This window comes from Bombina bombina, chromosome 6, assembly GCF_027579735.1.
Source record: "Bombina bombina isolate aBomBom1 chromosome 6, aBomBom1.pri, whole genome shotgun sequence".
Taxonomy (NCBI): Eukaryota; Metazoa; Chordata; class Amphibia; order Anura; family Bombinatoridae; genus Bombina; species Bombina bombina.
The window spans coordinates 725,822,222-725,835,705 of NC_069504.1; the positions used below are offsets into that span (position 1 = coordinate 725,822,222).

Here is a 13,484-nt window from a genome sequence, read left to right on the forward strand (position 1 = left end):
ATAAGAACCTAGTCACCAGGAGGAGGCAGACACACCCCAGCCAATGGCTTAAATACTCCAACCACTCCTCTCATCCCCCAGTCATTCTTTGCCTTTCGTCCCAGGAGGATGGCAGAGAACTGTCAGAATTTAAAAAATTTTCTCTCTTATGGAGGGTATGGGACAAGTGTTTTAAGTAGTCCTGTCAGTCTCTCAGTGAGGGCTTGGATGAAAGTTAGAGTCTGGAGATGCAGGGAGAGTCTCTCTGCGAAACCATCCCGACTCATTAACGGCTCCTCAAGCAATCGGCGTTGTCTAACTTTGCTCCGCTGCCTGCTTTCTTCTCTCAAGTCCATGGCGGAGGCGATGCCACTATTCGTCACACTTGAAGGGCCGTGTTCCTGTTCCACTGCGTAGATTCCGGTAAGATTGTTTCATTTTACTTTATCGTCAATGTACTGTAATGTGAATGTTTTTCCCGAGATGCTACAACACCTTGCGGGTCTAACTATATGACATAGGGGTCTCAGTATCTTGAAATCGAGGGTTAATATCTCCTGAGGGGGGTTTATAATCATGTTTGTTATGTGATTCAACCTGCTTATGTGTGATGTTTATGGGCGCGCTTTTTTGGACTGTACGGCTCACCTTGTGTTCGGGCGTGGTTCCGTTCTGTTCCCCATTCCTTACCATGTGGCGAAGGAATATTCTAGTCCGCATGGGCTGGTCATAGGAGGTGGTGAGTGCCCCAACCATTGTGGGCGTCAGGTGCCGTTTTTGTTTAATACTTTAGTCAATATTTATATTTCCTCTATCCAGTTATGGAAGATTCTGATGCTGAGACTGTGCTCATTTCAGATTCAGTTACAGAGGATTCTGATACCAAGACTATTTTGATTTCAGATTCTGTGTCCGGTGATGACTCCGGATTGGCCTCGTTGACACGTCATCCAGTTTTGTTCTGTATGCCATTTCAGAGTGCCTGGTTCCTCGGGCTCTGGGAATCAAGGGACTGCTGAGCCATCCGCCTCTGGGGGTCCTGTCCTCTGATAGGCGAGTTCCCTACCAATTCATACTTTTACACATGCAGGTAACCCAGTTTCTGATTCCTCCATGCACGGTGGCATGTTCCCCCCGGAGGTTGCAGCACATTTTCGCTTCCACATATTGTTGGCGATTGTTCGTCTGCAGAGTCCAGACGTTTCTTTGAGAATGTGCTCATGCCCTATTGTCCCGGGTCTGCCGCCTTGGGGAGGGCCTCTACAGTACCGTGCGGGTGTAACTGTCCCTAAGTGTTGTGCCTTTAGTTACAGGATTGCGCGCCTTTGCGTATTGCTCAGACATGTTTTACAGTTATTGAATGACCCTATCGTTACCAGATATAGGGATTTTCAGTCTGCTACTTTGAATGGTGCACCTCATTAGACATGTGGGGATGAAGTAATCTCCTGATTGTCATTTGTTTGAGATCTTTCCCAGTTTTTGAAAGTTAGGGCTCCGTTTGGCTGGTCCTGCGGGTAGGCCTGTGTCTTTTCGAGCATTAACCTCCGGGTTGCCTTATATTTTATTTATATCCGATGGAATTTCTTTTTTTCCTTTGTGAACCTTCTGGGATTGATACTCTTTATTACTTCTTCAGAAGTTGTTTTGGACATGTTAGTCCTATGTTAAAAATGTCTGTTTCTTGTTTTTTTTTCCCCTATGAGGGAGAATTTAGGCAGCTTGCCGGTTAGGACCCTAGGTGCAGGCTGATCCTGTCGGGTTCGTTCGGTCTTGCGGCTGTTCAGACACGTGGCACTGTTCTGCTCGGCTGGTTCGGTAGAAGCACCAAGTGCTCAGGTTATCATTGTTTTTCCATGTTCAACTAAGCATTCAAGAGGCGGGAAGGATTGTTTCAGTCCTTATAGCCTTCAGTTACAGATGACCGGGCAGGGAAGTTTTTTCCGCTGCGTCACTCTGACATCTGATTTCATCAGAACTTAAGAGTTTTACTCCCTCATGTAGTGGAGGGTAGGAGGGCTTAACGCCCCTTACCGCAGTTGAGCGGTTTGGCCTTCATTTTTAGGCCTCTGGATTTGTCCTTTTGGGCTTGATCCAACAGCTTGTACAGATAGCGGAAGGTTTACAGTTTGAAATCAGTTGCAGCTCTTGACACCTTGCAGGTGTATGCGTAAGCTGTTTATAGTGTATCTTGATACAGCTCTTACTCTTTGACGTGTACTGTCTGAGTTATAAGAGACCTTTGGGTCTTCTTCCATTGTCTCCAGGTGAGTTGGATCTGTTTCCGGGTGATGGTTGTTCCCTGCAGGGACTTTGTTTAGCTCGGGGTTTTCCGGAGCTGGGTAGGCTTTGTGCCTTTTTCTTCCTTGTGTCCTCTGCTTGTGCAGAGGTGATAGGGAGACTAGCCCTGCTAGTAATTTTTTTTTTTTCTCGAGGTATCCCTTGGTTGTCCTGAGGCTCTGAGAAGTATCTTCATCTACTTCTAACCTTGCTCCTTGGAGCGTTGGACTTAAGCTAGGGGTGGCTCCTAGCCAGCTGTAGTATGAAACCAGCTGCAGCTATTTGCACCTTAAAAATGTGCTCTCAAGCTGTTTAAAAACTGGATATGCATTCGTATCCCTTGTGTCTTTTTTTGGCAAGCTGGGGTGTTTAGTTCTAGGGTAAGGTTTGCCTGAACTATTAGGTGCCCGGACCTGTTTTTCTCCATGAGACTTCCGGTTGCCGAGGCTTCGCTTGGCCTTTTCCTGACCCAGTCTTCAGTGGTTTTGGAATCTTGGATCTCAGGGCTGGTCGGGGTGTTCCATGGTAGTGGGAACTTGGGCTATGTCCTTGGTCTAATTTCTGGTTGCATTCCCCTGGTCGGCTTGCCAGTGTTACCGTGGATTCCCTGCTCTGCAGGCGAATGGGTTGGCTGTGCCTATTCTTTTGTTCCCCTGTCTTGGATCCCTGAGGCTGGGTTGGTCCAGCTGGGTGTGGGTCTGCAGGCCAGGATGACTGAGCAGTCTAAGGCGCTGCGTTTGGGTCGCAGTCTCCTCTGGATGTGTGAGCCTTGTTAAGTCTATCCTGTTAGCTCAGTCTTCTAGGTTATAGATTTTCCTTTCAACTTACTCCATTGATTTCAGAAAGAGGGTTTACTCTTCCTTTGGGTTCTGAGGGTATCCCCTCCTTTTCGGGGGGCCTCGATTGAGGTTTTGTATTCTCCTTTTTAGGGACCTGTGTGTGGGTCCGGCAACTTAGGTTGCCTGGAGTGTGCCCTTTGTCCGGGGTTGCCTTTGCGGTCTGCTTCTTGCTTGACTGCTTCTTCCTCCTCGCAAGTAACCCTCTGTGTCGTCCTGTTATACACTCTGTGTTCTCAAACTTGGGGTTTTTTCACCTGGGTGTATTACACTCTTTTTCATGGTCGAATGTTTTGGTCTTCTATGGTCAGACATTGGGAGGACTTTGCCTCTTCAGTTGCATTCCGTGCTTGCAGGATGTGGGAGAGATGTCTGTTCTGTGTGCCCGGTCTTATCTGGGGTTTCGCCTGGTATTGGCGTGGCCTCCTTCGGGTCTCTGTGAGCTGGGCTCACTATTGGAGGTGTTCTTTTTTGCATTTGGGGACCTTTCGGTTTCCTTAGTTCTCCTTTGCCTTATCCACTTGGGGGTTTCGGCTGGTGTCTCCTTCATTTGTACGGGATGAACAGTGAGGGAAAGTGTGTTGGGCAACGGTGTCTCCTGGAGGACTGTTGGCTCAGTCGAGTGCAGTCTCCAGTTTGGCTTCTGGAGTGACTACGAGTCAGTGTATTTGGGGCTTTTCCTCTTAAAAAAATTTCAGCTTAGGACAAAGCGTTTTTTTTTTTTATTGGGTAGAGGTTCAGGCCTATTGTACCCTCCCGTCTTGGCATTCAGTGTCCTCTATATCTTGGGTATTGTTTTCCCAAAAGTAATGAATGCAGCTGTGGACTCTTTCCATTTAAGAAGAAAAACATAAATTATGCTTACCTGATTTTTTCTTTTCTTCTGATGGAAAGAGTCCACAGCTCCACACCCGTAATTTTATGTGGGGCGTCCTTATTATTCTTCTGGCACCTTTCACCCTGATATTTCTGCTACTATTCCTTGTTCCTCGGCAGAATGACTGGAGGATGAGGGGAGTGGGAGGAGTATTTAAGACTTTGGCTGGGGTGTCTTTGCCTCCTCCTGGTGGCCAAGTTCTTATTTCCCAAAAGTAATGAATGCAGCTGTGGACTCTTTCCATCAGAAGAAAAGGAAATTATCAGGTAAGCACAATTTTATGTTTTTTAAAGGAGCATAAAACCCCGAAATATTTTTCACAATTCATGTAGAGCACTGTTGAAAAGCATACCTAGATAGGTAGTGTGTGCGTGTCTGGAGCAACATATGGCAGCAGTATTAGCACAATGTATAACTTTGGTGCTCTAGACATGTGCACACTACCTTCCCAATTATGCCCTTCAACAAAGGACACCAAGGGAACTAAGTAAATGTAATAATAGAAGTAAATTAAAAATATTTTTTTGTGATCTCTATATGAACAATAAAATAAAAATTTGGGGTTTTATGTCCATTTAAAGCAAGAGCATAAATTGGAGCAATAAGGAAATTATTTAAATTCAGTCTTTTTAAAAAAAAAAAAAAAAGTCAAGTTAAATAAACATTAAGAAGTAAATTACTTTCACTTAAATATTGAATCTATTAAACCGTTGTAGTGTGTGTTTGGGGAAGGATACGGTGTGATGTATAAACACAATAAAAACACTGAGATGACAGCTTACCTCTGTGTCAGAGACTTTAAGATCTGTTGCTTTTTCCAAATATTCTGGGATTTTTGGCTGTATGTATTCTGATCATGGTAATCCTCCTTGTCTGACCTATAACATAAGAACATTGCTGATTGGCTATGCACAACTGAGGTGACCTCTGCTGCCCGCCCATGCAGATCCCAAGGAACAGATCTGCTTACCTGTACATACAGGTTTTCCTAAGTGAGCACCATCTGTTCAGTTCCTTATCATCAGCTGCTAAAATCTGCAGAATACAAAGTTTTATGGATTAGAGACCCAGGAATGATTTTTTTTCCTTCTATTAAAAAGGGACATGAAATCCAAATTTATTCTTTCACGATTTAGAAAGAGCATGCACTTTTAAACAACTTTCTAATTTACTTCTATTATCTAATTTGCTACATTCTCTTGATATACTTTGCTGAAAAGCATATCTAGATAGGCACAGTAGCTGCTGATTGGTTGCTGCACATAGACGCCTCGTTTGATTGGCTCACCCATGTGCATTGCTATTCAACAAAGGATATCTAAAGAATGAATCAAATTAGATAATAGAAGTACATTGGAATGTTGTTTAAAATTGTATTCTCTATCTGAATCATGAAAGATTTTTTGGGGGTTTAGTGTCCCTTTAACTTTACACACCTATTTTTTATTATATATGAGGCAACATACAAATATTTGATTGAGTTCTGAAATGTACATTTAACATAACTGCAGTATACCTATATTTTTAAATACAATGTACAACTGGAAACCGTTCTTGAATAATCTTTTCCTCCCCCTCATCAATCAGCAAAGTACAGGGGGGGGCAAACCTTATTGAGACAGGGGCTACATTTCTGTGAAAATCTGAGCTTGCACTCATAACCCAGGGAATTATATATTTATATTCAGGCCACTATAGTGGTGTGGTAGAGAATATACATTTTTACATTAGAGGGAAAAAACGCAACCGCTACACATTGCTGAGGGCTTCTATTGTGGCTTATAGCTAAAAAAAAAAAAAAAAACTGTTGCAAACACGTGTCCAATCCTAGGGGGCGCTCAGATGACCAGATATACTATAGGTATAAATACACAAATGTAGTGATAAGGATAATGGCTAAAAGTGCATATTCACATATGGAGACATAAAAAGCCAATGCACACAGTATACAATTGATATAGAGTCTTATCCGAGTCCACTGTATGGGTCAGAGATATCCAAATGCAGTCTCTGTAGTAGTAGAAATATAGCAATACCACAATGGCGAAAAAACAGAATTTATGTTTACCTGATAAATTACTTTCTCCAACGGTGTGTCCGGTCCACGGCGTCATCCTTACTTGTGGGATATTCTCTTCCCCAACAGGAAATGGCAAAGAGCCAGCAAAGCTGGTTACATGATCCCTCCTAGGCTCCGCCTACCCCAGTCATTCGACCGACGTTAAGGAGGAATATTTGCATAGGAGAAACCATATGATACCGTGGTGACTGTAGTTAAAGAAAAAAAAATTATCAGACCTGATTAAAAAACCAGGGCGGGCCGTGGACCGGACACACCGTTGGAGAAAGTAATTTATCAGGTAAACATAAATTCTGTTTTCTCCAACATAGGTGTGTCCGGTCCACGGCGTCATCCTTACTTGTGGGAACCAATACCAAAGCTTTAGGACACGGATGAAGGGAGGGAGCAAATCAGGTCACCTAAATGGAAGGCACCACGGCTTGCAAAACCTTTCTCCCAAAAATAGCCTCAGAAGAAGCAAAAGTATCAAACTTGTAAAATTTGGTAAAAGAGTGCAGTGAAGACCAAGTCGCTGCCCTACATATCTGATCAACAGAAGCCTCGTTCTTGAAGGCCCATGTGGAAGCCACAGCCCTAGTGGAAGGAGCTGTGATCCTTTCAGGAGGCTGCCGTCCGGCAGTCTCGTAAGCCAATCTGATGATGCTTTTAATCCAAAAAGAGAGAGAGGTAGAAGTTGCTTTTTGACCTCTCCTTTTACCAGAATAAACAACAAACAAGGAAGATGTTTGTCTAAAATCCTTTGTAGCATCTAAATAGAATTTTAGAGCGCGAACAACATCCAAATTGTGCAACAAACGTTCCTTCTTCGAAACTGGTTTCGGACACAGAGAAGGCACGACTATCTCCTGGTTAATGTTTTTGTTAGAAACAACTTTTGGAAGAAAACCAGGTTAGTACGTAAAACCACCTTATCTGCATGGAACACCAGATAAGGAGGAGAACACTGCAGAGCAGATAATTCTGAAACTCTTCTAGTAGAAGAAATTGCAACCAAAAACAAAACTTTCCAAGATAATAACTTAATATCAACGGAATGTAAGGGTTCAAACGGAACCCCCTGAAGAACTGAAAGAACTAAGTTGAGACTCCAAGGAGGAGTCAAAGGTTTGTAAACAGGCTTGATTCTAACCAGAGCCTGAACAAAGGCTTGAACATCTGGCACAGCTGCCAGCTTTTTGTGAAGTAACACAGACAAGGCAGAAATCTGTCCCATCAAGGAACTTGCAGATAATCCTTTTTCCAATCCTTCTCGAAGGAAGGATAGACTCTTAGGAATCTTAACCTTGTCCCAAGGGAATCCTTTAGATTCACACCAACAGATATATTTTTTCCAAATTTTGTGGTAAATTTTTCTAGTTACAGGCTTTCTGGCCTGAACAAGAGTATCAATAACAGAATCTGAGAACCCTCGCTTTGATAAGATCAAGCGTTCAATCTCCAAGCAGTCAGCTGGAGTGGGACCAGATTCGGATGTTCGAACGGACCTTGAACAAGAAGGTCTCGTCTCAAAGGTAGCTTCCATGGTGGAGCCGATGACATATTCACCAGATCTGCATACCAAGTCCTGCGCGGCCACGCAGGAGCTATCAAGATCACCGACGCCCTTTCCTGATTGATCCTGGCTACCAGCCTGGGGATGAGAGGAAACGGCGGGAATACATAGGCTAGTTTGAAGGTCCAAGGTGCTACTAGTGCATCTACTAGAGTCGCCTTGGGATCCCTGGATCTGGACCCGTAGCAAGGAACCTTGAAGTTCTGACGAGAGGCCATCAGATCCATGTCTGGAATGCCCCACAGTTGAGTGATTTGGGCAAAGATTTCCGGATGGAGTTCCCACTCCCCCGGATGCAATGTCTGACGACTCAGAAAATCCGCTTCCCAATTTTCCACTCCTGGGATGTGGATTGCAGACAGGTGGCAGGAGCGAGTCTCCGCCCATTGAATGATTCTGGTCACTTCTTCCATCGCCAGGGAACTCCTTGTTCCCCCCTGATGGTTGATGTACGCAACAGTCGTCATGTTGTCTGATTGAAACCGTATGAACTTGGCCCTCGCTAGCTGAGGCCAAGCCTTGAGAGCATTGAATATCGCTCTCAGTTCCAGAATATTTATCGGTAGAAGAGATTCTTCCCGAGATCAAAGACCCTGAGCTTTCAGGGATCCCCAGACCGCGCCCCAGCCCATCAGACTGGCGTCGGTCGTGACAATGACCCACTCTGGTCTGCGGGAGGTCACCCCTTGTGACAGGTTGTCCAGGGACAGCCACCAACGGAGTGAGTCTCTGGTCCTCTGATTTACTTGTATCTTCGGAGACAAGTCTGTATAGTCCCCATTCCACTGACTGAGCATACACAGTTGTAATGGTCTTAGATGAATGCGCGCAAAAGGAACTATGTCCATTGCCGCTACCATCAAACCTATCACTTCCATGCACTGCGCTATGGAAGGAAGAGGAACGGAATGAAGTATCCGACAAGAGTTTAGAAGTTTTGTTTTTCTGGTCTCTGTCAGAAAAATCCTCATTTCTAAGGAGTCTATTATTGTTCCCAAGAAGGGAACTCTTGTCGACGGAGATAGAGAACTCTTTTCCACGTTCACTTTCCATCCGTGAGATCTGAGAAAGGCCAGGACTATGTCCGTGTGAGCCTTTGCTTGAGGAAGGGACGACGCTTGAATCAGAATGTCGTCCAAGTAAGGTACTACAGCAATGCCCCTTGGTCTTAGCACCGCCAGAAGGGACCCTAGTACCTTTGAGAAAATCCTTGGAGCAGTGGCTAATCCGAAAGGAAGCGCCACGAACTGGTAATGTTTGTCCAGGAATGCGAACCTTAGGAACCGATGATGTTCCTTGTGGACAGGAATATGTAGATACGCATCCTTTAAATCCACCGTGGTCAAGAATTGACCTTCCTGGATGGAAGGATTGTTCGAATGGTTTCCATTTTGGACGATGGAACCTTGAGAAACTTGTTTAGGATCTTGAGATCTAAGATTGGTCTGAACGTTCCCTCTTTTTTGGGAACTACGAACAGATTGGAGTAGAACCCCATCCCTCGTTCTCTTAATGGAACAGGATGAATCACTTCCAGAAGATAACCTTGGGAGACTATTTCTAGCGCCCAAGGATCCAGAACATCTCTTGGCCAAGCCTGAGTGAAGAGAGAGTCTGCCCCCCACCAAATCCGGTCCCGGATCGGGGGCCCGCATCTCATGCTGTCTTGGGAGCAGTGGCAGGTTTCTTGGCCTGCTTTCCTTTGTTCCAGCCTTGCATAGGTCTCCAGGCTGGATTGGCTTGAGAAGTATTACCCTCCTGCTTAGAGGACGTAGCACTTGGGGCTGGTCCGTTTCTGCGAAAGGGACGAAAATTAGGTTTATTTTTGGCCTTGAAAGACCTATCCTGAGGAAGGGCGTGGCCCTTGCCCCCAGTGATATCAGAGATAATCTCTTTCAAGTCAGGGCCAAACAGTGTTTTCCCCTTGAAAGGAATGTCAAGCAATTTGTTCTTGGAAGACGCATCCGCTGACCAAGATTTTAACCAAAGCGCTCTGCGCGCCACAATAGCAAACCCAGAATTTTTCGCCGCTAACCTAGCCAATTGCAAGGTGGCGTCTAGGGTGAAAGAATTAGCCAATTTAAGAGCACGAATTCTGTCCATAATCTCCTCATAAGAAGAAGAATTACTAATAATCGCCTTTTCTAGCTCATCGAACCAGAAACACGCGGCTGTAGTGACAGGGACAATGCATGCAATTGGTTGTAGAAGGTAACCTTGCTGAACAAACATCTTTTTTAGCAAACCTTCTAATTTTTTATCCATAGGATCTGGGAAAGCACAACTATCTTCTATGGGTATAGTGGCGCGTTTGTTTAGAGTAGAAACCGCCCCCTCGACCTTGGGGACTGTCTGCCATAAGTCCTTTCTGGGGTCGACTATAGGAAACAATTTTTTAAATATGGGGGGAGGTACGAAAGGTATACCGGGCCTGTCCCATTCTTTATTAACAATGTACGCCACCCGCTTGGATATAGGAAAAGCTTCGGGGGGCCCCGGGGCCTCTAGGAACTTGTCAATTTTACATAGTGTTTCTGGAATGACCAGATAACCACAATCATCCAAATTGGATAACACCTCCTTAAGCAGAGCGCGGAGATGTTCCAACTTAAATTTAAAAGTAATCACATCAGGTTCAGCTTGTTGAGAAATTTTTCCTGAATCTGAAATTTCTCCCTCAGACAAAACCTCCCTGGCCCCCTCAGACTGGTGTAGGGGCCCTTCAGAAACAATATCATCAGCGTCCTCATGCTCTTCAGTATTTTCTAAAACAGAGCAGTCGCGCTTTCGCTGATAAGTGGGCATATTGGCTAAAATGTTTTTGATAGAATTATCCATTACAGCCGTTAATTGTTGCATAGTAAGGAGTATTGGCGCGCTAGATGTACTAGGGGCCTCCTGTATGGGCAAGACTGGTGTAGACGAAGGAGGGGATGATGCAGTACCATGCTTACTCCCCTCACTTGAGGAATCATCTTGGGCATCATTTTTACTAAATTTTTTATGACATAAATCACATCTATTTAAATGAGAAGGAACCTTGGCTTCCCCACAGTCAGAACACAATCTATCTGGTAGTTCAGACATGTTAAACAGGCATAAACTTGATAACAAAGCACAAAAAACGTTTTAAAATAAAACCGTTACTGTCACTTTAAATTTTAAACTGAACACACTTTATTACTGCAATTGCGAAAAAGTATGAAGGAATTGTTCAAAATTCACCAAAATTTCACCACAGTGTCTTAAAGCCTTAAAAGTATTGCACACCAAATTTGGAAGCTTTAACCCTTAAAATAACGGAACCGGAGCCGTTTTTATATTTAACCCCTTTACAGTCCCTGGAATCTGCTTTGCTGAGACCCAACCAAGCCCAAAGGGGAATACGATACCAAATGATGCCTTCAGAAAGACTTTTCTATGTATCAGAGCTCCACACACATGCAGCTGCATGCCATGCTGTTCTCAAAAACAAGTGCGCCATACCGGCGCGAAAATGAGGCTCTGACTATGATTAGGGAAAGCCCCTATAGAATAAAGTGTCTAAAACAGTGCCTGCCGATATTATTTTACAAAAAATACCCAGATTAAATGATTCCTCAAGGCTAAATATGTGTAAATATGATCGATTTAGCCCAGAAAATGTCTACAGTCTTAATAAACCCTTGTGAAGCCCTTATTTACTGTCTGAATAAAAATGGCTTACCGGATCCCATAGGGAAAATGACAGCTTCCAGCATTACATCGTCTTGTTAGAATGTGTCATACCTCAAGCAGCAAAAGACTGCTCACTGTTCCCCCAACTGAAGTTAATTCCTCTCAACAGTCCTGTGTGGAACAGCCATGGATTTTAGTAACGGTTGCTAAAATCATTTTCCTCATACAAACAGAAATCTTCATCTTTTTTCTGTTTCAGAGTAAATAGTACATACCAGCACTATTTTAAAATAACAAACTCTTGATTGAATAATAAAAACTACAGTTAAACACTAAAAAACTCTAAGCCATCTCTGTGGAGATGTTGCCTGTACAACGGCAAAGAGAATGACTGGGGTAGGCGGAGCCTAGGAGGGATCATGTGACCAGCTTTGCTGGCTCTTTGCCATTTCCTGTTGGGGAAGAGAATATCCCACAAGTAAGGATGACGCCGTGGACCGGACACACCTATGTTGGAGAAATAAGCAATCATAGACCGAGCTGAATCATCACTGTGTATTTATTGTCACATCAAGGAAAAAAAAGAGTAAAGGAAAAAAGGCTGAAGGAGATATGTCTAGTAATAAAAAGGAAGTACAAAGAAAAGTTACTTTTTCGAGTGCAGATGGCAGTTCATATGCATACAGTCCAAGATCATCTACACCTATGAGTGAGGAAAATAATGAAAGAGATAATTCTCTAGGAGCAAGACCTAAAGAAAAGGTGGAACATAGATCACTGGTGTATTTGGGAATTACCCCTAATATGTCCGGTCACGAACATAAAGTAAAAGATGGAGATCCAAAAAGAATAAAAAAGAAAAAGGAAGAAGATCAGAAGGCAAAATATCCCAGCAGGTTGACCAGAGCAATGAAAGAAAAGAAGGATCAGAACTAGAGAGTATAATAAACTTGTCATCTGTCCCATTAACCAATACACAGAAGATTGCACACTCGAAAGGAATGGGTTTCTCTCCAACAAGAAATATGGACTTATTTGATACCATTGTTGACCTCAATAAGTTCTTGCGAAAGGTCACGTTAAAAAGACATTTTTTTTAATGAGGATCCATCTTCCATTTATGATAGTGGATACGGGTACAGGTGTGAGTAACATAATGAGCACAGATATAGATTCACTTACATTTAATGAATTGTGTGATACCAATAGTTTAAGGATCTTAAGTAGTGAAAGCTTGAGATATGATCCTAATAATTTAAGCATTCCAAGCTCTACACAAAAGATAGGACACACAAGTAGTTTCTATCCTATACATGCAAGAGGGGATTTAATTGAGGTATTTCACGCAGTGGTGGAAGAAGAATTGACACAACTTTATAACACAAAAGTAAAAGAGATACACACAAAAAAGAATAAAAGGGATAATTTGTCTCACCAGGAAAGAAAAGCACTAAAAGAAATTAGGGACAATACTAATATAGTAGTTTCTAAATCTGACAAGGGTGGCACTATTGTGGTACAAGATAGGGAAGCATATGTATTGGAAGCTGAAAGGCAACTATCAGATGTAAATACATATCATAAATTGACATATAACCCTACAGAGCATTTTAATAATGAGCTAAAAATGTTGTTAGATGAAGGTGTTCACCATGGATATTTGACACAAGCACAGGCAGAATGTTTAATAAATGAGAGTCCTACAGTAACTGTATTTAAACATCTCCCCAAAGTTCATAAATGTGCATCAAGACCGCCAGGGAGGCCTATAATTTCCATCATAGGAACCATAGGAGAAAATCTAGGGAGATGGATTGATGAATTTCTACAGCCCATAGTAAAAAGTTTACCAGGTTACCTAAGGGATACGAAACATCTACTACGTAAGGTGGAAGATCTAGGATGGGATAGTGAATCTATGTTCTTGACTATAGATGTAGAATCGTTATATTCTTGTATACCGCATAGAGAGGGACTTAATGCACTTGATGAAATGTTACATATGTATACTAACTTTGAGACTTGCTTCATTGATTATATTGTAGACATTGTTCAATTTCTTTTAACCCACAACTATTTTCTATTTGAGGGCTGCTTTTATGTACAATGTCAGGGTACGGCGATGGGGGCGAAATTCGCCCCCTCGTACGCTAACTTATATCTTGGATATTTTGAACTGAAGAAAATATTTACTACTAGTAATCCTTTTCAAAATCGTAT

At 43.1% G+C, this 13,484-nt stretch overlaps 1 protein-coding gene across 1 annotated transcript in view; it reads right to left on the reverse strand.

Annotated features, from left to right (window-relative positions):
- Positions 1–13,484, reverse strand: part of KRI1 (KRI1 homolog) — a 93,699-nt gene that overhangs the window by 1,146 nt on the left and 79,069 nt on the right. Inside the window, exons 17-18 of the mRNA XM_053717926.1 lie at positions 4,943–5,007; positions 4,755–4,850 (exon numbers count right to left, since the gene is read on the reverse strand). Of these exons, the coding sequence (XP_053573901.1) occupies positions 4,755–4,850; positions 4,943–5,007 (161 nt within the window). The remainder of the gene's footprint in view (positions 1–4,754; positions 4,851–4,942; positions 5,008–13,484) is intronic.